The 27610-nt window shown below is 42.4% G+C and overlaps 1 protein-coding gene across 1 annotated transcript in view; it reads left to right on the top strand.

Moving 5' to 3' along the window:
* The window catches only part of LOC148506700 (histone-lysine N-methyltransferase 2C-like), a 151959-nt gene extending 129398 nt beyond the window's left edge, over positions 1-22561 (top strand). Inside the window, exons 41-56 of the mRNA XM_088446453.1 lie at positions 5212-5376; positions 5867-6005; positions 6132-6279; positions 7518-7696; positions 9090-9241; positions 9768-10011; positions 10811-10950; positions 12314-12418; positions 12685-13807; positions 14114-14250; positions 16530-16672; positions 16909-17077; positions 18291-18407; positions 18518-18591; positions 19705-19813; positions 20598-22561. Coding sequence (XP_088302579.1) covers positions 5212-5376; positions 5867-6005; positions 6132-6279; positions 7518-7696; positions 9090-9241; positions 9768-10011; positions 10811-10950; positions 12314-12418; positions 12685-13807; positions 14114-14250; positions 16530-16672; positions 16909-17077; positions 18291-18407; positions 18518-18591; positions 19705-19813; positions 20598-20690 — 3237 coding nt within the window. The 3' untranslated portion in view covers positions 20691-22561. The remainder of the gene's footprint in view (positions 1-5211; positions 5377-5866; positions 6006-6131; positions 6280-7517; positions 7697-9089; positions 9242-9767; positions 10012-10810; positions 10951-12313; positions 12419-12684; positions 13808-14113; positions 14251-16529; positions 16673-16908; positions 17078-18290; positions 18408-18517; positions 18592-19704; positions 19814-20597) is intronic.
* The last annotated feature ends 5049 nt before the right edge of the window (positions 22562-27610 follow it).

Genomic DNA, 27610 nt, shown 5'->3' with positions numbered 1-27610 from the left:
AAGATTGGAATATAAGGAATCACTTATTTCAAGATAATTATATCACAAATCCCATCAATGTTGTTGCCTTGTTTGTTAACTTTTATTTATGTAATATCCTTTAAAATGGGTATATCACTGATTTGAACAATACATAAGTTGCAGGACTAGTCCAGCTGATTAGAGAACATTACGTTTCCATACTCTGTAATTGCTTTGTCAGTAGAGGGTTTACCTTTTTCTTTACCACTAAACCAATTTTTGCTCTTTTTGATGTGTCTGTTTTAGTCGGGAAATACCTTTTTTATACATAGTTTACCACTGTTTAGTTTGTGTTCCTCCAGAGAGATGGTGCTTTCTCAGGTTCCAGATTAAAGGTCGACAAGCAATAGGTCAAAACCAGATTGTTGACAGGGACAATAGGTCGACATGTACAAAAGGTCAACATGGGAATGGTCAGAACAAAACTTGTCGACACATTTTGTTTTTTTAGGGTTAGGCTCTTACCGGAGGGATAGGGTTAAGCACTAGGTGAGACTGGTATGGTTAGGTTGAAGACTAAGGTTAGAAAGAAAAGTGTCAACCTTTTGACTCTGCCAGCCTACATCTATGTAGACCTTTTGTCCCTGTCGACCTAATTGATGTTGTACTATACACTGTCGACCTTTTTATTGTAATTCTAATGTAATCAACCACTCCCTGCACCCACTTTCTCCTAGTAGCATATTCTAATACAGAAGTCGGAAACATGTGGCAGTCGAGCTACTGTGGAACTACACCTTCCAGCATGCACATTTTTGCTGTTAAATCATTCTAAGACTGTGGCAAGGAATACTGGGATCTTCCTAGCCTTGTTCGAATGTTTTGTATCTTTTCTCTATTACTTAAAAATGAGGGAAAGTAAACTTGTTCCAGATTCTGCATTTTGTAATGGTTATAGTTATTTATTTATTTATTTTTTTACGCAGTTGCAGGTAAACCTTAGGGTTAGTTGTTCCAGTGTGATTCTCCTATTGGCATTAATGGCGCTGCCTGAAAGTTCTCCATTATATAGCAGTAGTTAGCTTGCTAATCGCTTTATGTAACAGACTTCTATATTGTTGTTACTTTTTTTTTTTCTGAATGGTGCTTGTAGCTTTCCCATCCAGTGTCAAGAGCAGGAAGGCTATTCCATGTGACCCCTTCACGGCAAAACCTATTAATTTTAATAGGACAGCATGTTTACATAACTAAAAAGCTCTATAAGAAAAAAATGCGCAGAATAAGTGCCCGAGTGACACAGTCCTAAGGGCCAGCAAGAAAATCATTCTAGAACTTCCTTCCTGAACACATTTTGACACCCTTCTAGTCCATTTATTTTTCTGCAGGTGCAGAACCTGATCAACCATTAGGCTGCAGCCTAGGCACCAGGAATTGAGGGGGCGCCATGCAGTTGTCAGCCAGGAAATAAATGAAGACCTAATTCATCCCATGTTGGCGACAGCCACAAAGCTTGATTAAAGAAGCTTGTCTGTTATACAGCTGAGGCGCTGTTGAGTGAAGTTCTTACAGTGACCACCAGATGACTGTGGTGATGGGAACATGTAACTTACTGCTAAAAACCCTTACTTTGGGGGAATTCAATTAGCCGCGATAAACTGATAATCGTGCAAATTAATAATTATTTCACAATTCTATTAGCTGCGGTTTTCGTGGGTGCGAATTTTGACATGCAGTTTTTTGCAAATTAGTTTTCACCTCCTCCCGTGCAGGGCCAGGGAAGAGATAGGGGAGTTAAGGAGATGCTGAGGATAAAAGAAGAGGAAGCTACAAGCCACGGCACTGGTCGCACTACCATAGTTACGGCCCTGAGGCCCAGCTGCTGATCCCATAGTTGCGAACTGGCACCGCACATCAAATAAAGAATCAAGATTAATGTGTTAGGAAAGCAGGTACAATACAGGGAGTTATTGCACTAAAAAATACAAATAATTGTCCGCGCGCTATAGACTTTGAAACGGCTATCAGTCATTTTAATATATGAAGAAGTTATGCATTTAAATCACCCATTAAAAACGATTATAATGTATTGTATCTAAAACCATCTTAAGAGCATACAGAAAAAAGCTAAACTGCAATAATAATCTAAATGCAGATAGTCTGCTATTTGCGCACTAGGAGATCTTTAATTTCTGTAATAATCCTCCAAGTCTTGTTGGGACTTAATTATTTATGAGCAGCAGTTGGTAGCTATGTACTGTAGTATAAAGTTATATTCCAGCAATAGACTGATGACAATATCCTCTCTTGGCAGCATATAATCCAGTTCAGTACAGTTTACAGCACAATTGCATTTTCCCAAATTGAGTATATACTTTCAAGGTAGTGATGGTATTTCCATGAACACAAGCTGGTATTTTAGCAGCATCCCCTACAATAGAAAAGTCCCAGTGAAATTGTGAACTCAAAATGGATAGACCATCAGACCAACACCAGTCCCTGATGAGCTAACACCAGTAATTATCAGACATCCCAGTGAAACATGCTAGTTTAAAATCCTCGCTGCCATTGTGGATGACAGAACATAAGAGAGAGGTCCAAACTGCTGGAGCATGAATAAATGGGATTAATAGCACTATCTTCAGTAACTCACTCTAGTCCTCTCGTATTGAGAAGCTCTACTTTGTGCATTTTTCCACTGTGCAAAGTGATTTCATCAGTGGCATGATTAATTTGCGCTGTGTTCATGATACAACTAACTGAATAAAATGGTTCCTGACACTCTGGATCCTACAGTAGTTATTTCTATTTGGGACTAACGGTGTCCGTACTCTGAAAACCATGAAGATGGTAACCAACGTCTTCCATTTTCCCAATTTAACACAGCTGGTCAAGATAAAGGGACCTGATGGTGATTTTATGCTTATTTTCCACTCTGCAAAATCAAATCTAGTTTGCTATAATCAGTTTAATGTCAAAGTGCCCATACAATGTGCAAATATACCAGCAATTTATATAATTTTATACCTAGTAGGACTCAAAGCATGGCATGTATAGGCCCAGTAAGATCAGTGGTTCCAGTCCACATCTGATTAAGATTTTTCAGATTTTGATGTGCTAACAGAAAACTAATTGTGGCCAGTATGATCTGGTCGTTTGAGGCAGCGTGCCGTATGGCCACAGATACAGGTGCTGATGCTTAACCTAGATCTGACAATGTTTGGACATCTTTACCACACTTTCCAACTCCCTGAAATAGTAGCAAACTCCCTGGCTCCCTAAATAGTCTAGCAATCTCCCCGATTGCACCTTACCCCCATTATGTAGCTGTTATATACTTGAAAAGCAAAAGGAAATCGCATATTCATATATATATATATATATATATATATATATATATATATATATATATTCAAATGATATAACCAGTGCCATTTCCTGGATTGGTTATAAGGCACAATGATCCCTATTGCTACATGCATTTTGATATAAGGTTTCTCTTGGCCACTTGCATGGAACCCTTGTAAAACACACTAAATGAGAAAGCCCTGAAAAGTATCAGTGTGTTTTCATCAACAAGTAGATCTTACTGACTGCGTTGGGGCTCGTTTACATTTGGATGTAGGGCAATGTTATGGCACGCCTCTCAGATGTAGCCTCTCAGATGTGGGGGTCCACTTCAACGCTGCACTCATAGGTGCTGCTTTCACAATCTACCTGAAATGCTTTTTCAAATGTAGGAAAGTATAATCCATGTATGGACATCTTTACTATGCGTGTATATGTCTAAAGGTTCAAGAGATCTGAAGGTCTAAGCATTGATCCTGCATTTAGTGGGTTATAGTCAAGTTGCCAGACAAGAGTTTGCATTTAAGTCCAATAGTAGTTTTATTGTGGGAAAACAAACATTTCCAGAAGTTACCAGTTCTTCAGTGCTGAGGTGTGGGTCATAACAACACTAGCCAACAAGAGATTAAGACAACACTGCCCCATATGAGAGAGACTGGGACAATCTCCAGAATCCTAGATTGCCCTCTTCCTCACGTGCAGACACTCACCGTGCACACTGCGCTGTACAGCAGACTTTCCATTATTAATCTTTTTAAATAACACGTACAGCTCTTGTTAATATGAGAGGGGTGATAACCGAGAACAGTAGAATTCACTGTATTACCTAACAAATGTAGACGATCATATACTGTATGTCCAAGTTCTGCAAGGAATGGAAATGTTTACAATAGGTTTGTAGTACCTCTTCCGTAAGGCAACCTGTATTTTATGTCAGTCTTTTGAGTGAAAGCTTTGATAATTAGATATTCTAATTCACAGTATACCGACACTATATTGGCTTTCAGAAAGGTTTTGAAATCAATCATAAAAATAAAAAATAAAACTTATTTCTTAGTAATTTTTTGCCAGAATAATAATAATGATTAATAAGAATGTTTGGCAGTCTTACACCACTTTCATCATAGTTTATTTCCGGCCAAGGTGGTAGAGCTACAGATATGTCCTTTTACATCTTTGCTGCAGTCGCGCTAAAAAGCCCCTCTCGGCGTTCCAGCTCCCGTGAGACTCAACTAGCTTCTGTTTTGCGGCTTTTCTTGCCAAAAATACATCTAAGTCACAATGCGAAGGGTCTAGTACGCACCAGCAGACTATGCTGAATAATTTAATATGTAACACTTGTATATCTGAGTGCAACAGAGTCTCTGAATCTGTATAGGAAGTGCTACAATGTTGCACACAGGTATACAAGTGTCGCATATCTAATCGGCACAGTCAGCTGGTGCGTCCTAGTCACATCGTAGGGCGACTTAGACTCATATTTGGCATAAAATGACACCCAACGCTAGCAGAGTAGCACAGGACCTGAAGGCTCACTCACACCAGGCAAGTCGTGCTTCATGGTGTATTGAGGCTAGATGTATTATTAGGGCACATCTGTAGAAGTGAAGCTGCACTGTTGAGGCCAGGCATGAAAGTGTTTCCTGTAGTTTGTGGCGTAGTTATTTTGATGCACATGGAAACCAGTTTTGGCAATAAAAATGTACGTAAGTGTAAAAAATAAAAAGCCTGGTTTAAAATGGCAACAATAGCCCGTGGGTTTTTTTGGGGGAGGTTTTGATGACTATTGTTCTTTCCAAACAAGTTAATATGAATACCACTACAAAACTACGATTTTATTTTATTCATTGTATTAAGTTATTTTCCCCAGTCCTAACTGATATGCTGTTTTTAATTTCTCTTCAGCAACTTTCTCTGCTTCCTCTAATTGAGCCAATTGTTGGAATGAATTTTGCACAGTTTCTCCCATATGGGACAGGCCCTATGAGTGCTGGGAGTCGTCTGCTGGGCACATTTGGCTGCGCCTCCCTTGACGGGGTTTCAGATTATTATTCCCAGTTGATCTTTAAGGTTTGTTCTTTAATATGATGTGTAGGTCTTTCTTTTCCTAGGTATAACAAGGTAATAACCTTGTATGAGAGCTGTTTAGATTAAAAGTTCTTGATTTGCCGTACTGGGCAGGTGTTCTGCCTTTTCTGTAGTAATGCAGCCACAAGTTGTTTCGGTTGTGTTTTTTATTTGTTTTTTGTTGTTTTGACTAACCCTCATTTTACATCTGCAGTGCTAACCCCCATTCATATACATCCGTGCTAATAGGATATACCCTTATGTTTTACAAAACCCTTTTTCTCCATTGACTAGATGTTTTTAGCATTTATTAATTCAATTATTTTTGCTTCCTGACGTTTACATAAATAAGAGGAGAAACTCGCACCAACACTGATGAGACTATAATATCCATTATTACCAGTTTGTTAAGCAAGTTTAGGTATTTCTTTATTTCCCTAGTAATCTGGTAAATGAAAAGTCTAATTCTGTCGCTGTGTTTTCTATGTTACAGCAAAATAATCTCAGTAATCCGCCCACTCCGCCAGCGTCTCTGCCCCCCACTCCGCCACCTGTGGCCTGCCAGAAGATGGTGAATGGCTATGCCACCACTGACGAGCTGGCAGGAAAGGCTGCCATTCTGGGTGGCCATGGTATGATTTCCATTTTCACTATTTAGTTGTTCTATCAATACATGTTCCATAAATAATTCCGCCTCCTGCTTTATACTAATGTATTTTTTTGTTTTTGTGGGGGTTTTTTGTTTTTTTTTCTTACAGTTACCAAAGCTCTGGGAACCAAACCGTTTCAGCTGCCTTTCAGGTCCCAGGATGACTTGTTGGCTAGAGCCATGACTCAGGCACCTAAATCAGTGGATGTCCCAGCTTCATTACCCACTCCACCCCACAACAATCAGGAGGAGCTGAGGTGAGGGCAACTCTAGCTCGGTCACCGCACAGAACAAGCATGTGTTCCTTCAATGTCTCTTACGTTTTCTTTAGCATGCAAACCCGAAGCATTTATTGTTTTAATGATGGACTTGAAATATTTATTTATTACCAGTTATTTATATAGTGCACACATATTCCACAGCGCTTTACAGATATTTGTCCATTCACATCAGTCCCTGCCCCAGTGGAGCTTACAATCTATGTTCCCTACCACATGCTCACACACTTACACACTAGGGTTAATTTTTTTGGGACCCAATTAACCTACCAGTATATTTTAGGAGTGTGGTAGGAAACCGGAGTACCCGGGGGAAACCCACGCAAGTACAGGGAGAATATACAAACTCCACACAGTTAGGGCCATAGTGGGAATAGTTTTAATATTATTATAATTTATTTATATGGCGCCACAAGTGTTCCGCAGCTTACAGAGTACATAAACAAATTGTTGACAAGCAATTTACAGAACAATACAATACAGGACCAGGACATGGATAATATATATTGCTACATTAGCGACCATAACACCCAGGTAAGCAACAGAGCATAAGCAGCCAAGTGTTAGGTGCCCTAGTGGTGAGTAAGAAGTAGATGAAACTAAAGTAGGGAGAAGCACAAGAGGGTAGAGGGCCCTGCTCGTAAGAGCTTCCCACATCCTCATTCATTGCTAGAAGAAATCAGAGCAGGGGGTCATAAAATTTCTGTCCTGTTTTGTTCTCCTAAGCAGTCATTCAGCTGTCACCTGCTTCAGTAATAATCACATATACAATAATTAGTCTTATCAGTATAGGACTCTTGTCACCATAATGTAAAGCTTTATGTTGTGCTAATGGTAGTCACCACCGGAGGGCAGTCTACAACTAGCTCTCAGACTCTTACAAAGCCAGAATGTTCACTTTAACAATATTTGAATATATTTTAAGAATGGCAAATTAATGTAATGTAAAATCTTATGCTTTTTATGTAGCCTACTTTGCAGGAGATTTATCAAACTTTCTAAAGGACTGGTGGAGAAATTGCCATTGCGGCCAATTAGATTCTAGCTTTCTTTTAGGTAGTACATTCTACAAAATGATTGCTAGAATCTGATTGGTTGCTCTGGATAAATCTCCTAAGTCATTTAAATGGATGTGTAGTGTTCAGAAAACTAGGGTACTCTTTGTGTGAATCACAATTATATGTACAAGCTTATGATGTGTATCTCATTTTTACCAGGGTTCAGGATCACTGTGATGCCAGGGACAGCCCTGACAGTTTTGTTCCCTCCTCATCGCCTGAAAGTGTGGTTGGAATGGAAATTAGCAGGTACCCAGATTTGTCACTAGTGAAAGAGGAGCCTCCAGATCCAGCTCCATCTCCCATCATTCCAATACTACCGAGCAGCACAGGAAAAGGTATTCAGAATGTAACCAGTGATTACTGGTTTTTACTGTGGGAGTTTCATTATAAATCAACAGACATACAATATGTGGATAGAAGTATTTGGCCACACCTGTTAATTATTGAATTGAAGTATTTCAATCAGACCCGTTGCCACATGTGTATAAAATGAAGCACCTAGCCATACTGTCTCCATTTCAAACATTTGTGATACAATATGGGTTGTTCTGAAGAGCTCAGTGACTTCAAGAGTGGTACTGTGATAGGATGTCACCTTTGCAATAAGACGGTTCGTGAAATTTCATTCTTGCTGGACATTCCACGGTCAACTGTAAGTGATATTATTAGAAAGTGGATGCCTTTAGGAACAATAGCAGCTCAGCCACGAAGCGGAAGACCATGTAAAATCACAGAGCGGGTAAACGACTGCTAAGGCGCATGGTGCAGAGAACTCGCTAACACTCTGCTGGTTCCATAGCTGAAGAGTTCCAAACTTCCACTGGCATTAATGTGAGCACAAAAACTGTGCGGCAGGAGCCACTCCATGGTCAAGAAGCTGCATGCAAGCCTCGCATCACCAAGTCTAATGCCAAGCGTCGGATGGAGTGGTGTAAAGCATACAGACACTGGACTGTGGAGCAGTGGAAACGTGTTCTGTGGAGTGACGAGTCACGCTTCTCTGTTTGGCAGTCAGATGGGCGGGTCTGGGTTTGGCGGATGCCGGAAGAACATTACCTGCCTAACTGCATTGGGCCAACTGTGAAGTTTGGTGGAGGAGAGATAATGGTATGGGGCTGTTTTTCAGGGTTTGGGCTAGGCTCCTTATCTCCAGTGAAGGGCAATCTTAATACTTCAGCATACTAAGACATTTTTTGCAATATTATGCTTCCAACTTTGTGGCAACAGTTTGTGGAAGGCCCTTTTCTATTCCAACATGACTGTGCCCCAGTGCACAAAGCATGGATTATAAAGACATGGTTTGATGAGTTCGGTGTTGAAGAACTTGATTGGCCCGCACAGAGCCCTGACCTCAACCCCTTCGAGCACCTTTGGGATGAACTGGAATGGAGATTGTGAGCCAGGCCTCATCCAACATCAGTGCCTGACCTCATACATGCTCTACAGAATGAATGGGCACAAATTCCCACAGAAACACTCCAAAATCTTGTGGAAAGCCTTCCAAGAAGAGTGGAAGCTGTTATAGCTGTGCAAGGGGGACCAACTCCATATTAAAGTATATGTATTTGAATACAGTGTCATTACAGACCGTGTTGGTGTGATGGTTAGGCGTCCAAATGCTTTTGTCCATATAGTGTATATATGGATAGGATTGACATTGGTAGGTGGTTAGTGGAGATATTGGAGTGATGGCAGAAAGGGTTACGAGTAACATCATTCTGCTTTCAGTCTTTTCAGGTTCGGAAGGCCGAGATTTTGGAATGAAGAGAGAGCCAGGAGCAGGTTCCTTGTTTTTTGGATCGCAGTTTGTACAAGCACCAAATGGGCCTAGGTCTGGTCTCATCTCTGTGGCAATCACCTTGCACCCTACTGCTGCTGAGGTGAAGGACTTGGAATCCCAGCATCATTCTTTATAATTAGTTGTAGCCCTCTCCTCTTCTTTCTGATAGGGGATTACTTTTGCTTATTTCCAATATTCTAACTTTTCATCAGAGTATTTGATGGTAAAACTTGAGTAGCTGCTGTTAGCTGTGTGAATTTAGCGAAGGTTTGCTGCAGGAGCACTGACCTTCTCTTTATAAGCTTGTGATTTAGCTGCATCAGCAAGTAGACCTTTTCATAATCCTTACCAGTGGCCCCAACATTTAGAAACCATAGCTCCTGTGGTTTTAGCATTAGCCTCAATCTTCCATGCATCAGTACAAAGTACATTTTGATAAGTGTCCTTTTGCATTTGATTTGCTTTCTTCCTTTATGTGGGGTGGGAGGGGGAGGGGGGGCTAATGTCAGCATTTGTTTTTCTTTATCTGCAATGTACTTTATGTATGGAAAGAGGCTCTGGCTAGGATAAACTGAGAACGGCTTTGTGTTTTCTTTTATATTACAACATGTTCTTTTTTTGTGCAGAATATCAGTGGAGTAGTTGCTGCCTTTGCTGATCTGCTGCAAGTCCACATTCCTACCAGCTATGAAGTGAGCAGTGCTCCAGATTCTCTCATCTTAATGAATGGGCACAGAATGCACCCTAATATGGAATACAGACACCAGCTAATACGTCATCGTCCCAGACCAGGAGCCATACCTCCAGCCAGACTTATAGGGCCATATGGCATGAAACCTCACAACTTGCCCTTCATGCCAAATAGTAATGGTGAGCAATTTGATGTATTTCTCTTCAGCTGCCCATCCACGACAAGATGTGAGGACAACGGTATGATTACGACCTCATAATCGTGCCGTTTTCCCCCTAGGGGTGAAGTGCATACACTGAGCGTACAGACATTCAGTGTATGCAGATCAATCATCCCCGAACATGGCAACCTGACGGCGGTCGTCAGGTTGACCGTCATGTTCGGGCGATGATAGATGTCAAAAACAACCAGCGGGCACGCGCATCCATCGCTGGTCGTTTCTAACATTTTACTGCCGGATTTGCGGACGATTTGCAAGAGATTGAACGATAACGACGTTATCGTGCAATTGCCTGTCAAAATCGCCTAGTGGATGGGCAGCATAACTGTATCTGCAGTGTGGGCTGACATTGACACGGTTTCTCCCCAAAAACACTTGGCATGACCTGGATGTATTTTCCAAACTAAATTGATTGGAAACATTTTGGGCACGTTCGGAAATCTGGTCTGCAGGTGACCATGCTCAAAACCCCATTGTGATCCAGCCACTGGACCTGGGTATGTTTAATTGGAGCATTGACATAGGGGGAAAAGTGGTCTTGTGGATCAGTCCTTGTATGTTTTACTTGTACAAGTGCATGAAATACGCATGCTGCATGCCAATGTAATGTACACCCCTACCTGCTACAAAATATTCCCGGATCACAGAGACAAATTTATGGTGAGTGTTTGACAGACATAAGGATAGAGAGACAAGTGTGATTTATAGGCTTCCTAAGTCTTTCCTGCAAGTTATTGTGTTTGTGTGTGTGTTCCCAGGTATGCCAGGATACAGACCTTACAACCCCATAATGTGGGACTCTCAAGCTTTGAGGCAATCGTGGTGCTGTCACTGCAAGGTTGTTGTTTTTGGAAACGGTGTACGAAAATCTCTGAAAGATCGGGGTTTTCTCAAACAGGTATAAAATAATGTTTCTGTTATAACATTTCGCTTGTAACAAAAAAGAAAAATACTGCGCTGGTAAACAATATATAAAGGTAAATATAAATATATTTAATAACCAATAAAATTGTATAAATCTACACATAAATAACAAAAAATGGCTGAATGAATACAAATAATCTAGATCAATGAATATACATTGATATTGGTAAGAAAAATAATATAGTACAAACAACAATAATAATAATGATAAAACATAAATTAATGAATGAATAAATGTTATTAGAAATCTGTAATGTGCTGTATCTCAGAGAATAAGTTGTAATCCAAAGACTAGTGTAGTCAGTTGCAACAAATGTGAATAATAGCCACAACTTGTAGATGATACTTGAAAGTTGGCAACAATGAGTTCATCATATTAGAACATAGTATCCAATAAATATCTTAGTTTGCTGGATCACAATGGACTTGTAAAAAGATAGACATATGCCGTAGTACCTGATTGTAATTGTGTATTTCCCCGTCGGGCGCCACAGAAGTCAGTGGAATAGGTAAAGTTATACCGACCAGCGTGGAGAGCTCAAGCCACTGATATTGCTCCGGCAATAGTGACTCTCCGTCTGGTTTGCCTGTACAGGAAGCCGTCCGGATAATAGGTGCTGGTAAGGTACAATGAACTGGCGTGTATGCAAAAGGCGCGGCTGCGTCTTATAAGAAGTTCCTAATGAACTGGCGTGTATTTCACTTGTAACATACGTGATCTATGAGCTCTTTTCCACGGCAGTCTAATGTAGCTTGATTTTACTATAAAGGAAAATTTACATACGTTTGAAACAAAACAAACAAGCAAAGGTTCCTTACGCTCCCTTCAGTCTCTTCAGTGTACAGCTCCTTTGCATTTGCAAGACAGGTGAGCTGTGATTTTCGAGCAGTCCTGTAAACATGGCACGTCTGCGCCCTAGGCTGGACCCTACCCCAGCATGGGACATGTCACAAAAGGAAGCAGGACACCTCTACAGGCAGCAGTGTACCCTTCCATTACACTATAAACCAGAGAAAGCTGCTACCAGGGCAGCAACTGTGCCAGTCCCTCAGCTTTGCACCCCAGTAGGGAAACCGGCCACACACACCCCTTGTTTACAGCTCTGTGCTAGAGGAAACAACCTGGAGCATGAGCATATGGCACAAGCCACAGTCTAAGCCTACCTTTGCTAAAAGAAGAAATGGTCCTAGTGACAGTTTATATTCTAATCGTGGGCATTTTCGGTAGCCATGAAAATAGCTTTTATATTACTTCTGCATAATGAACACAGATGTCCACATTTTCTGTTAGAAATAATTTATTTTGGAGATTACTGACTGCTATCTTTTATTGTCAGGAGTTCTTTCACAGTCCTGGACAGTTGGATGGTGAGCTCGTGTTCTGCAGCAACAACTGTTTACTGCTCTATTCTGCTGCACAGGCAAAGAGCACAGAGATTAAGGTAATAAGGAGGACTGTAAGCAATCCTCCTGTCACATAGACTTCTAATGTTTCCTTCTTTTAAACTGTATTGTACATATAGTCACCAATAACTGTAATCACAATGATCATTTCATATTTTACACAGGATCAGTTTTTCTTGGGTTTTAAAAAAAACTTAAAAGTGCTGACTGGGGTATAGTGATAACTTGGTCCAATAGACCTTTAATAGATAGAACAATAATTAGATTTATAATTTTATTTAATGAGTTGTCACAATTTTTCTAGGCTCAGGATCGCTCCTTTACACCACCGTCTTTAAAGGAATCTCAACCAAAGTCATGTCACCAGTACAGCAACAATATTTCCACCCTGGACGTTCATTGCCTCCCACTACTACAGGAAAAGTTTTCACCATCTTTATCTCCACCTATGTCTTTCCCTCCTGCTGCTTTTGAGACTGCTAAAGCTGAGGCAAAGTCAGATGAACTGAAAGTCACTGTGAAGTTAAAACCACGACCAAGAGCCGTTCACAGTGGTCTGGATGATTCTCGCGCTGCCAGCAAGAAATGGAGAGAAATGAAGTGGAAAAAATGGAATATTCAAATTGTTATTCCCAAGATGCCTTTCAAGCCTCAATGTGAGGACGACATAGATGAATTTTTGAAAAGACTGGGAACATCTCTGAAGCCAGATCCTCTGCCCAAAGATTTTAGAAAATGTTGTTTCTGCCATGAAGAAGGTGATGGAACGACAGATGGACCCGCAAGGCTCCTCAATCTTGACCTTGACCTCTGGGTCCATTTAAACTGTGCTCTTTGGTCTACCGAGGTCTATGAGACACAGGCTGGTGCCTTAATTAATGTGGAACTGGCATTAAGACGAGGTCTGCAGATGAAGTGTGTGTTTTGTCATAAAATGGGAGCTACCGGTGGTTGCCACAGGTTAAGGTGCACCAATATTTATCACTTCACCTGTGCAATAAAAGCACAATGCATGTTTTTTAAAGATAAAACTATGCTTTGCCCCATGCACAAGCCAAAGGGAGCTCATGAGCAAGAACTGACTTATTTTGCAGTCTTTCGTAGAGTTTACGTTCAACGTGATGAGGTGAGGCAGATTGCAAGCATTGTCCAGCGTGGGGAACGTGACCACACTTTCCGTGTCGGCAGTCTGATCTTCCATGCAATTGGTCAGCTGCTGCCACAGCAAATGCAGGACTTCCACTCTGCAACTGCTCTCTTCCCAGTAGGTTATGAAGCCAGCAGGTTGTACTGGAGCATGCGTTACGCCAACAGACGCTGCCGGTACCTTTGTTCCATTGAAGAGAAAGATGGATTGCCTTTATTTGTCATCAGAGTAAATGAACAGGGACATGAAGATTTTGTTCTTACAGATACTACTCCAAAAGGTGGGCAACATTTTAAACACTGCGTTTGTAGGTTTATTGCTATAGTAGGTATAGTCCAAGATGTTAGGAGACGGTGTTGCTTTTTGTTTGGCTGTTTTTAAGTGTTAGTATGAACAAAAGTAATTATTTCATTAGTCTTGTTGTTTTAAGTCTAGTTGCAGTTCTATTCTTTTTGTATTTTGTTACTCATAAAACCTGCCTTAGCTTCTTAGTAGTGTTGTGGTTGCTTTTATGCCTTTTCGGTTTTACATTTTGCCAATGTTCCTCCTATCGTGATTTACTTACACGATCACTTTTCTTCCATAGGTGTTTGGGACAAAATTCTGGAACCAGTTGCAAACTGTAGGAAAGACTCTGAAATTCTCAGGCTTTTCCCAGTGTACCTAAAAGGAGAAGATCTTTTTGGTTTAACTGTATCTGCTGTTGCAAGGATAGCAGAGTCGGTATGTTATCCTCTGGCTAAGTAAAGCAAGCTACTTATTTGTGATATTCTTTGTTCTACTAATATTTATTAAGTATAATAATCAGATTTAAAAGAATATAAAAATAGTATAATTGAATACATTTGTACACAAATACAGCATTTTGAATGAGATGTGGCTGCAATTTTTAGCCGCTAGAAATGCTCCTCTCAAGCTGCCCGCACATATAGCAATGCAATTATTTTCAAGAAATGAGCAAACTTAGTAACAGTTTTGAACTATTTTTAATTTTTATTTAATTTTCCATTATTCACAATAATTTTATGAATTTACTGAATCTGGCAATTGTGTATGCACCAACTCTGTAGTTTACATTTTTAGGGGTCCTGTTAGAGCGCGTGATAGAGCATGGGGTTGCGGACAGGGAGTCTTTGCGCACACTCCAGAAAAGGGGGAATGGCTGGCCACGGTGGCTGTGTATGTCCGTGACATATCCCAAATTCGTCACACTTAGGGGTGTGCCCAGCACTTCCGGAGGTGCTGGGCTTCCCCCTAGGGATGGGCATAGGTCAGGTGTCCATCGATGGGACCATGGCCACTACTGCTGGGGGCACGGCGGGCCACTGAGCAATCAAAAATGAGGGTCCGGGCTCCATCCCAGCAAAAAAAAAAAGAACATAACCATCAGCGCGCTCTCATCCATCGATGGCACAGAAGCATTAGCAAAACCAACGACCGTTAACCATGCGATGATTGCTAACTATCTATGGTCATCTCTACTTCCCCCAAGCTGTCCCATCACGGTAAAAATATGCTATGCGCATGCACACAACAGCTATTCACCCGGCGGAGATCGATCATAGCAGCTTTTCCCACCCGCGGGACACTGCTGCCCACGGGTGGGGAAGGCACAGGGCAGGCTATTTTAGCGGGACGCTGCTAAAAGGGCAGGGCGTAGCGCCACGCTAAAACAGCTTAGTGGGATTACTACATTCTGCAACAGCTACAAATATAAAATGTCATGAAAAGGATACTTTTACCATGCTAAAGAAAAATGGGCTGAAGTGCATTTATTTAACTATTGTAGCAGGCATGTTTTGTTCACACCTCCGTAGGCTGCAAGCAGAATCTGTCCTGGCGACATCCGTGCATAATCCTGCTCCTTAGTGTTGTGTATTAAATTTCATACTCCTATATGAAATAGAGATTAAAACAACTTCAATATTGGATGTTGGAGATAATTCTACATGTATAAAATAAAAATGTAAAAAAGGAGTCTTCAGCTATTTTTAGTTATTATAGATTGCCATAGACTTCTCATCCTGACACAGGAACTTTTTCCCTCTTTACAGTCCTTTTATCATGTCAGTTGCACTCCCTCGCTGTAATCTGTGTATCATTCTTTTTTTACCAGAGAGAGGCAATCTGTGGCACTGCTGGGGAACTACACATCCCAGAATGCCCTGCACAGTTGTGCTGTTAGGGCATGCTGTGATGTATAGTTCCATAGCAGCTAGAGTGCCATAAGTTGCCTACACCTGTTCTATACTGATCTACACATCACCTGCTTTACTTCTACGCTCCCCTGGAATCCATTCTCTATACTCATGTCTGTTTTTCTTGTGTTACGATCTGACAAGTCCCTGGGAATCCCATTAAGCCTAATTAATCAATTAAACATCCATATATATTGTAATTTAGCACAAAACAGTGCTGCTTTAAAATAAGAGGCCATGTAATGTATTCATTCTTACTTCAGTTCTAGATATCACTAGTCATCAAAGATGAAACGTAGTTGTCGCTATGATGTCTATATTAGGACAGACCTTCTTACCGGACAATCATCAAACCTGCCAATACATCTCATACTTTGATTAAACCAAAGCTATTGCTTTTCTCCTTCCTTCCCCTCTTCCTCTGTCTTTCTTTCAAAAGTAAGAGATTGTGCTGCCCACAATACACTCATGCCCACCTACTCTTTATTATAATGGCTAATGTAGCCTGATTTGCAATATCATATTACATATAACCTTGGTGTTCAGTAACCTATATAGTAGCGCTCTCTTCTTTTATATTGTCACAGAAAACCTCAGTGATGTCTTATCATCACTTGTGCTGTTAATGACCATACATTATTCTACTCTATATGCTTGTGTGACGCTAGTCTGTGTGCGTTATCCCATATCTAGCTTCTGTATATATTGGTGTAACTGTAGATGAAAACATTTGCTGTCCTCAGTAACAGAAGGCAGCGGATGGCTTGGCGATGTCCTTCATGGTTTACACATTTTACTCTGCAGCTCCCAGGAGTCGAGGCCTGCGAGAATTACACTTTCCGTTATGGTCGAAACCCATTGATGGAACTCCCTCTTGCCATCAATCCATCTGGCAGCGCCCGTTCAGAGCCCAAGATGAATAACCATGTCAAGAGGTTTGTGTTAAGGTATTTTGATTTTCATTTCACATTGTACAGCCCAGGGTTTAAGGCAACTACAGCCTCCTGTGCTTTTGTGTGTTGCTTCCAACCCAGTTGTCTTTGGCTGTGTGTGCTGTCCACGGCTGCAGTGTTGTCTGTAATAGCTTGCTTTGTGTCTACCCAAATCCTGCACCTCGGTCACTTTGTAGACAGAAGTAATCTTCAGTTTCCCTGTGTTATGTTTTGTGTTGCCTTGCACACAGGCCTCACACGTTGAACAGCACCAGCACTTCAAAGTCCTTCCAAAGCACAGTCACTGGAGAGCTGAATGCTCCATACAGCAAGCAGTTCGTCCATTCCAAATCCTCTCAGTACCGGAAGATGAAGACTGAATGGAAATCCAATGTGTACCTGGCCAGGTCTCGCATTCAGGTGGGTGGTAAATTTCTGTGGGTTACCGGGGGTGATTCTGAATAGAACAGATCTTTGTTCGGCTGCAAATACAGAGTTTAAGTATACAGCACACGCATATGGGAATTTAGGTGTCTCCATCCGATTTAGAGGCAGAACGTTGCAGGATCTGTCCTTCCGTGAAATGCGCATATCAGTTGAGAACTGGACGGTGACAATGCGATCACATGGAACTATTCTGACTTGTGTGTCCTTGGTGTGTAGCTAGAGGTCTGCTATTATGAGACGTGCGTACAGGGAAGGGAAGCCTGTGTCTGACGATCATAGCATGCGGCTGGTGCAAGTATCGATACTAATGATGACAATTAGGGCTGTGGGCAGAGTGGGTTCTTGCTTGAAACCCTACTGATACTCTCATTAGCATAAGGTGGTAATATCAGGCTTCTGTGGAATCACACAAACGCTTCAGGCCCAAAGTGAGCTGGGTGAGACAATTGCTTTATATACAGATGTTTTGTTACTTGAATGTATGTAGATTTTTAAGAAAATATTTGTGTATGTTTATTGGAGGATGCGGTGATAATACAGACAGTCGGAATGCCGGCGCTGGCTGCAGTACTGTGGTTAGGCACTAGAGGGAGGGTTAGGCACCAAGAGTGGAGTGTTAGGGTTGGGGTGTGCTGGGCAGAGGTTAGGTTTATGCAGCGGGAGAAGATTAGGGGTGGGGGGGGGGGGTTAGGCTACTAACCCATTCAAGATGCCAGCGTAGGGATTCTAACCGCCGGGATCCTGAGTGTCGGCATCCCGTACCCAAACCGTTTATTTGATGTAAGTGCACTTGTCATAGTGGGAAATAGATGCCGTTCTAGGCTTTCTTGCTATGGCAAAACCAGAAGTGTTGCTACCAGGATGAGGGATTGAATAGGAAAGTGATCTACCCTGGAAAAGTTCAAAATATCAAACAAAATTATTTTTCACTACGTTCAAATTCTGTTACTGTCTTTCCTGCCTTTTCTTATCTTATCCCCATTCAAGCTCTCCCAGTTCACTCCTCTGTGTTCATGTTTGGCTGGCTTGCTATTCACTATAGTTTCATTAGGGATTTTGTCTACTTGGAAAATGTTAGATAAGCTGTAAATGTCTATAAAAATTAAGCGATTAAATAAACCAATTCATTATTCATTGAATGAAGTAATTGATATATGCTGACAGTTTTCCATGCGTGTTTTCTCAGGGCCTGGGGTTATATGCTGCTAGAGACATTGAAAAGCACACTATGGTGATCGAATACATTGGAACCATAATACGCAATGAAGTAGCTAATAGAAAGGAGAAGTTGTACGAGTCACAGGTATTGTGACTGCATTGGCATGTTAAAGATCAGTCCCTTCTTGCATATATGTGTTTCGTTATACTGTATTATATCAGACTTAATACTTTTCTCTAAAACATTTGTTCCAGAATCGTGGTGTATATATGTTCCGTATTGATAACGAACATGTGATTGATGCAACATTGACTGGAGGACCTGCAAGGTTTGTAGTAAAATGCTAAATGCCGATGCTTCTCAAGGCTTGCACAGATTTGTGTACATGAATGCAGAAACTATCTGTCAGTGCTTTTGGTGGAGTTGGTGGTCTTTCTTTCAGGTATTACACTATTTCATTAGCAAACATTGCACAGCATAATTTCACAGACCTCTGTGTGCACAACACTGCGTTGAGCTCCTTAGTCGGGATCCTGTTGTTAATTTAGGCCACATCGTAGACCTACTTGTGAGCAACGTACAGTCACAAGCTAAATTGGGTTCAGTACCATGGGTTTGCAGGTCTGACCAACTCCAAAATTCTCAAGGGAAGAAAACCGATCCGGCTACCTGTCACTCTGGTGAACATGGTGCAGGCCAGGGACTACCAACTTGACGTTTCTTAAGGATGGCACTTGTAGACCAAAGTCAAACTAAGCACCACTGCGTGGACATTGATTCTAACTTAAAAATCTGCAGGGCCTGCTGATATTGCTTGCTAACAGGCTTACACCACAACCTACATACTTGTCTGCACCTTGGTCCAGCAGAGACTGAATAACACAAGTAGCTACAGGTGAGGCCTGAAGTAGCAACATAGCAGCATGATATAGGTACTGGAGAGAGATGGGAGCGTATGAGGCCTGGGAATTGAGATGAGAGTGAGGAGCAAGTCAGTAAGATATTAGAAACCGAGCAGAGGAACAGGTTCATAAGCAGGAATTTATTTTATGTCGTTAGTCTCACAAATGTCTGCGGTGGCAGTGGCATGTTTATAATGGGTGCAAGGTGTGCTGCCATTTCCCTGTGACTTGCGCATGCGCAGAAGAGGTGCCCCTGAGAAAAAGGCGCGGACGCCATTTTCCCGGAGACCCGCGCATGCGTGCTTGATCTGCCGTTAAGCTAGAATCTATTGCGCTGACAGAGAAGAGGGGGCCCAAAAGGAGGCTGTGTTGGTGTATGTGTGTCTTATAGATTTATGTTGTGACGGATGTGTGTTGACGGCCAAATCCATAGCATGCCATGTCCTGGACTTTAAAAAAATTTTTTTAATTTGCATACTGTAACAAGAAATGACTGCAGAAAGCAGCGATAGCCAATAATGCCTACCCTCTCTTCTCAGGTATATTAACCATTCATGTGCACCTAACTGCGTGGCTGAAGTGGTGACATTTGAGAAGGGACCTAAGATAATAATCAGCTCTAACCGCAGGATACAAAAGGGTGAAGAGGTACAATATTTAGATTTTTGTTAAAAATCACAAGGAATAACATATTTGATTATGTTCAAAGACTGACCCATAACTTAGACACCAGGGTCTGAAGTGATACTCTGTTTTTAAAAATGAAACCCCCCTCCCTTGATCTTTTAATAGTTGTAGCCTACAGGTGGACCTAAGGGTCAAGAGTGTTTCTTGTGATGTTACCACCTTCCTGTTTTTCCTGTACTAATGTAGATTCTGTTTGATACATATTGTGTCCCTGAGTGTGTAAGCTCTGTGACATCGTCCCTGTATGTTCAGCCATCTAAATGACTTATGGTGGTTATCCTTCGCAAATGGCAAATATCAGCTCGCAGACCTGACCGTTACAACCACAACCAAAGTCTGTAACTATTAAGCTACAGTAATCTGCTAATATGTATGTTTGTTAAGGTCTGAGCAATGCATACCTTTGTCTCTCATGTTCCATCCCCATTTGTAGAATGTGATACTTTTTAGCTACCCCTGCAAATCACTAATAATAATCATAGTACTTTAACATATATATTGTTTTCCTCAAATAATTATTGGATAGTACCAGATGTTTACCATTGTCAGAAGCCACTGCAATAGTGTCTCTTATGGTAAAGTATTTTACTTTACATTCAGACGCCAAAGTTGGCTAAGAACATAATGGACCATTCGTGGTGGTATTGCTACAAAGATGCGCTGCCTTGGGCATTCCTGAGTAATGTCCACCATTAAATTAATAGTAAAAATAAAGTGGGATTTAACAGTCTTTCTATCTTTTCAGCTTTGTTATGACTATAAGTTTGATTTTGAAGATGACCAGCACAAGATCCCCTGCCACTGTGGTGCAGTTAACTGCCGGAAATGGATGAACTGAATGCGTTCCTTGCTACGTCGAGGTTTTATTTGTCCCTGAGATGTGATTAAACATGTTGGCAAATGATACACCTGTCTTCACGTTAGAAACCAACATATAGTAGCAAGTGACACTAGCAGCTGCCATGAAGAGGATGGTCACTGGCAAGATAAGCTGTCGGGCCTCTCAGGAGCGACTCCGAGGCAGCTGGTTCTAGAGCCCAGCGCTACTGCTTCGAGCTTGCTGAAGAAAATAGTTTCACTGGGTCAAGAAACAAGTCAGCGGGTGGGCAAATATATGAATGTAGGACTGAGATCACCAGCGAAGTGAGATGCCCAATGTGCTGGCCATCGCCTTATATGATAAAGGGGCAGGCCCTCTAATAAAGAAAACTAAATAAACGTAGACACCACTGAACAAGGAATGTACTGAAATGACTTCCTTAGGGATAGAGCTAAGGGAAAATAACTTGCACTAAAATACATTTAAAATACTTGATTCCATGAGTCAGTTTATTGTAGGGTTTTTTTTTGTTTTGTTTTTTATTTCTGTAAGATAAGAGAAACTTTTTTTTGTATTTATTATTGGATAACTGAATGAAGCTATTTTTTAAAAGAAAAAAATAGAAGAATGCCAAGCTGCTGCTGTTACCTGCAGAATTAACAAAACTATGTTACTTTGTACAGACATGTAAATATTTTGAAAATACAGTATAAAAATAGTGAATGACCAAATGCTACCAGACTGCAGCAGTTTGGGTGCTAATTTTGAAAAAAAAAAAAAAAAATGGGGGTGTTATAATGTAATTTGGAAGACTTGACGCTTCTAGTCCTTTTATGCCTACTCCTCACCCAAGAATTGTTTTTTTTTTCAATTATTATTTAGGCAGAAATTAACTGTGGTCTTTTTCTTTTATACATTTACTTTGTCGTCCCCTCCCCATTTTTTCTAACATTAATAACGTTTGGCTCCAATAGCTATTTGATTTCACATTTCAAATCTTATTGTAACATCCCTGTTTTTTTTTTTTCGAAGTCAGGTTTTTTCTTTGTGCTTATAAATTGTGATAACTGTGAATAACTGCTAAAACTACCCAAGAGGAGGGCTGTGCTTTTTTAGTTTTTCTTTTAATTTTCGTTTCCTGCCGGGCATAAAAAAAATGTAAAATGTCAGGTTTAGGTAATCAGTAAACCTATATCATGATATATACTGAATCATGTACAGTAAGACAAAAATCTTCTTTCTGATGACATTTGTTCTATGGTTAAAATAAAACCGAAGTTAACTATTATTAGAATAATATACTTGCAACTGCAGGACTTTGGCGATAGGGTTTGGAGAAATTAATTTAAAAAGTGTGTATGAATTTGTTTTTGTTTACATTTCTTTCAGTTAAAAAAAGAAGAAAAAAAAGTAAAATTTTGTGTTTGCTTGTAGAAACTTAATACGCTTTTGAACTTTTTTTTTTTTGTACTTCAATTCCGGTACTGACACTTCACAGGCTGAATAAAAAATAAAGCTTTTTTTATTTGTGTGCACAATGAAAGTGGACTGTATGTTCTTGATATATTCAGTCACACAGTCTTGAACTTGTAATGTATATGGCATGATGTATTTTTTATCGTACAGAAAAAAATCAATTGTATATATTTTTCTCTTGATAAATAGCTGTATGAAATTGTTTCTTGAATATTTTTCTTCTTGTAAAATATCCCAACATCCTACCAGTATTTGTCCTACAGTTCATTTTTTCTGTCCTGTAAAATAGTATCTAATGTTGGCAAAAAAAAAAAAAAAAAAAAAAAAAAAAAATTTTTTTTGAGTATACAGAGTGTTATGGGTTTTGGAATTTGTGGAAACAGATTTAGAAGATCAGCATTTACAAATAAAAATATTTTACAACTATAATTGGTGTGTGATATAATTTAAAGCATCCAGATAAATAGATCCATGGACCTTTTTGCTCTTTATTGAAGGCAGGAAGAATCGTTGTTGCTGTTTTTGAATCTGCTTGTAGGTCATGTACAAAACGATAAAGCTGGGTACACACATATTCAATCCTCAGCCCAATCACCCGATATCGGGTGATCGGGCTTACGTTTGTATAGGTGTGTATGCAGGAGCATTAGCCAATAAACGGCTTATAACGATTCTGCAACGTTTAGGATCGGGAGGTCACATCTTATCTTATGTGCTGCTTAATAATTATCGGCCTGATCTCCCGATCCCATAGAAGCCCATACATACTGAACTATTTCTAGCACAATGGGCGGAATGTACTAAGCACCTCCTCCGCGATGCAGTACATCCCCCCGTCTTCGGGTACATACCGTGGTTCATTACCCCTGTATGTACCAAGAATATCGCAAAGGACCGCTCTCCCGATAAGAGCTGTCCTTTGCGATGGCTCCAGATAGAGGGACTTCTGGATTTTTTTTTTTTTAATACAATAATTTTTATTCATTTTCCAGAAAAATAAAAAATACATTACATTTAACATAAATATATATGTGTGGTTTCTTACAATGGTTACATCCGATTAATAATTACAATATAACGGAGTTCAATACAAACTATAGAGCATACATGTTGAGTACACATTACATATCACGTGACAGAACTCCATACTGGCATATCATAGTTTTGCAAATGCTGAGCTCATATTAAATATTATGTAATAGCTGTCACAGTACATGAAAGCACATGTGGATATGATATCAGCAATAATAAACGCTCTCCAAACATTCCAGCACGTTATCTATTAAATCACATAATCACAAACGAATAGTCATACAGAAATACAGACATAGTAGCCCATAAATCTTGACAAACATATCAGCCATGTCGTACGGAACCATATTAGTATTAACAATCTCCCATAGCTCCACCTTCATTGATTACCTGCAGCCCATCGTCTCGCATCCCTCCTCTACTCCACACATATGGCGAATCTAGCCATCTAACCCAAATAAGGTCACCTTTTTTTTCAGCCTTCCTGGTTAAATAGACACATTTTTCATGTGCCATAGTTTCGTTTACCAATGCTATCCACGCTCCTATTGTTGGACCCTCAGGGGCCATCCATGTTCTGGCTATGCAAACCTTTGCAAGCATGCACATATAAATAACACTGTGTGTGAAATATTTATCTAGGCTATCCACCTCAATCACAGCCAGTGTACACATTAAAGGGGTTAGTACATCACGAGGAACACCAGTGAACACCTGTATTACCTCATCCCAGAAGGATCCGATAACCAAACAATTCCACAGTAATGCCAAAAATTCCCACAGGGTAAATTACACTTAGGGCATTTTGAATCAGATCTGCTGCCAAATTTAAATAAACGATCTGGTGTTAAAATATGAGATATGGTAAGAACTTACCCTTGTTATCTCTATTTCTACGAAGTCCATAGGGTTCCACAGGATACCTTGGGGGTATAGGTGTGACGTCAGTCGCAGGGCACCAAAGAGTTAAGCTTTCAGCCTCCCAGGATGCACTAGGTCCCCCTCCTATACCCCGCCCCCGGGCCAAGGCACCTCAGTTAGTTACCAAGCCATAGGCCGGAGGAGGAGAAGGAAGAGAGAGAACAAAGATCTGGACACATACAAGAATCACATTCTCACCAGAGGGAGACGGAAAACCGGTGACCAGAGCAAAGCCCATCTGCAGCACAGGTGCGACAGGGCGGGAGTCCTGTGGAACCCTATGGACTTCGTAGAAATAGAGATAACAAGGGTAAGTTCTTACCATATCTCATATTTTCTACTTCAGGGTCCATAGGGTATCCACAGGATACCTTGGGGATGTCCCAAAGCAGTATCCTTTAAGGGTGGGGACGCTCCTGTGCAGAAAGGAGAATCCGCCGCCCGAAGGAAGCATCCTGAGAGGCGAAGGTGTCAAACCTGTAATACCTCACGAAGGTATGGACAGAAGACCACGTAGCAGCCTTGCAGATCTGAACTGCCGAGGCACCACGTCGAGCTGCCCACGAAGGACCCACAGACCTAGTGGAATGAGCCTTCAGAGAAGGAGGGACCGGTAGGCCTTTATGAAGATAAGCTTCAGAAATAGCCATACGGATCCAGGCTGCCAAAGTTTGCTTTGAAGCAGGCCAACCCTTTTTACGGAAGCCATAGAGGACAAACAAAGCGTCCGACTTCCTAAACGAAGAAGTGCGGTCAACATAAGTCCTTAAGGCCCGCACAACATCCAAAGAGGCCTCACCCACGGAAAGACCCGGTGAGTTAAAGGCCGGAACAACTATTTCCTCGTTAACATGAAACTGGGAAACAACTTTAGGAAGAAACTCGGGCCGAGTGCGGAGCACTGCCCTGTTCCCATAAAAAACCAAGAAAGGGGGTCTACAAGAAAGAGCCCCTAACTCAGAAACACGTCTGGCCGAAGCAATGGCCAAAAGGAAAACAGTCTTAGCTGTTAGCCATTTAAGATCCACTGAGCCCAGTGGTTCAAACGGCGGTCCTTGGAGAGCCCTCAGGACCACAGCCAAATCCCAAGGCGCCACAGGTGGAACAAAGGGCGGCTGAATGCGGAGAACACCCTGCATAAAGGTGCGCACATCCGGGATTGTAGCAATCCTACGGTGAAACCAGACAGATAGGGCCGAAACCTGTACCTTCAAAGAAGCAAGGCGAAGCCCATGATCTAGTCCCGCTTGCAGGAAGGCGAGAATCCGAGACAGACGAAACTCCCGCGGTGCATAACCTCTCGGTCGACACCACTGGAAGAACGTATGCCACACGCGATGGTATATCCTCGCGGAAGACGGTTTCCGAGCTCGTAACATGGTACGCACCACAGAGCTGGAAAACCCCCGGGACCTCAGCATGGCCGTCTCAACAGCCACGCCGTCAAAGACAGCCGAGTCAGGTCCGGGTGAAGGCAAGGACCCTGAGACAGAAGGTCCGGTCGTAGCGGCAACCGCAGAGGACTGTCCACGGACAGACCCTGAAGGTCTGAGAACCAGTGCCGTCTGGGCCACGCGGGAGCTATCAACAGGAGCGTCCCTCCTTCCTGTTTGAATTTCCGGATTACCCTTGGAAGAAGGGAGACCGGAGGGAACAGGTATGCGAACCGGAACGTCCACCGGACGGACAGAGCATCCACCAGAGACGCCCCTTCGTCTCTTGTGCGAGACCCGTACACCGGCAACTTGTTGTTGTGCCGGGACGCCATGAGGTCGATTTCTGGAAGACCCCACCTGTCCACCAGTAGTTGAAAAACGTCCGGGTGCAGGGACCATTCCCCCGGATGAACGTCCTGGCGACTTAGAAAGTCTGCCTCCCAATTTAGCACTCCCGGGATGAAGACCGCTGATATGGCCGGAAGATTGCGCTCCGCCCAAACCAGGATCCGAGAGACCTCTACGAGAGCCGCCCGACTGCGAGTTCCTCCTTGCCTGTTTATGTAGGCCACGGTGGTAGCGTTGTCCGACTGGACCTGCACCGGGCGACCCTGGAGAAACCGCTGTGCCTGCTGGAGAGCATTGAAGACCGCACGGAGTTCCAAGATATTTATTGGAAGCTCCGCTTCTATCGGCGTCCACCTGCCCTGGAACAAGTGTGGACCCGAAACTGCTCCCCAGCCCCGAAGACTGGCGTCCGTTGTCAACAGGACCCAATTTGGAACCCAGAACGGACGTCCCTTGTTGAGGTGGGTCGTCTGTAACCACCACGCAAGGGACAGGCGAACCTCCTGGGTGAGCACAATCGTCTGGGACTTCAAAGACTGAGTCAGCCCGTTCCACTTGGACAGGATCAGGTGCTGCAGAGGTCTGGAGTGAAACTGGGCGTATTCCACCATTTCGAACACCGACACCATGGAGCCCAGTAACCTCATCACCGAGTGTAAGGACACCCGGCGGCTGTGCAGGCAACTGCGCACCCTTGACTGTAAAGCAGAGATCTTGTCCTCCGTCACGAAGATCCTTTGCTGTCCCGAGTCCAATAAGGCTCCAAGATGCAGAATCCTCCGAGACGGGATTAGAGTGGACTTCTGCCAGTTGATTAGCCAGCCGTGCCGTTGCAGCAGTGCAATGGTCAGGTCCAAGTGGCGTAACAGGAGCTCTGGAGATCCTGCCACCAATAACAGGTCGTCCAAATACGGCAACATGCGGACTCCCTGCAGCCGCAGAGAAGCCGCCATGACCGCCATCACCTTGGTGAAAACACGTGGTGCTGTTGCCAGGCCAAAAGGTAACGCCCGAAACTGGAAGTGGTCGCTGCGGATTGCAAACCTGAGGAACTGTTGATGGCGCCAAAGAATAGGGACATGCAGGTAAGCGTCCTGTATGTCCAATGACACCAAGTAGTCCCCAGGTTCCAGCGCCAGAATGATGGACCGTAGGGTCTCCATCCGAAACTTCGGGACCCGCAAAGACTTGTTGAGTGCTTTGAGGTTGAGAATCGGACGATATGACCCATTGGGTTTCTGTACCAAAAATAGATTTGAATAGAAACCCTGGCCCCTCTGGGAGAATGGAACAGCCACTATAACTCCAGCCTGGAGCATAGTGTGCAATACCTTCCGCAGCTCCGTAGCCTTGTTCCGGTCTGATGGGAGACCCGTGGTGAAGAAGCGAGCCGGGGGTTCTGTGCCGGAAGGAGAGGGCGTATCCGTGGGAAACCACCTCCAGAACCCAAGTGTCTGTCGTAGTGGTCGACCAACACTGGGCGAACTGTAGCAGGCGGCCTCCCACCCTGGGATCCCCCAAAGGGAGGCCCGGACCGTCAGGCCGCAGGCTTGTCATCTGGCTTGGGGGCCGGACGTCTGGTACTCCATGCCTGCTTCCGGGGCTTGACCGATTTCTTAGGGCCAGCCTATTTGGCTGCCGCCAGCGTGGCCACAATCTTATCCAGATCCGGACCGAAGAGAACTTCTCCGGTAAACGGCAACGCTTCCAGACCTTTCTTGGAAT

The sequence above is a fragment of the Taudactylus pleione genome, unplaced genomic scaffold (assembly GCF_031769625.1).
Source record: "Taudactylus pleione unplaced genomic scaffold, aTauple2 ptg000398l, whole genome shotgun sequence".
In the NCBI taxonomy this organism is placed as follows: Eukaryota; Metazoa; Chordata; class Amphibia; order Anura; family Myobatrachidae; genus Taudactylus; species Taudactylus pleione.
Note: the sequence above shows the minus strand (reverse complement) of the source record. Positions and strands in the feature narration are given on the sequence as shown.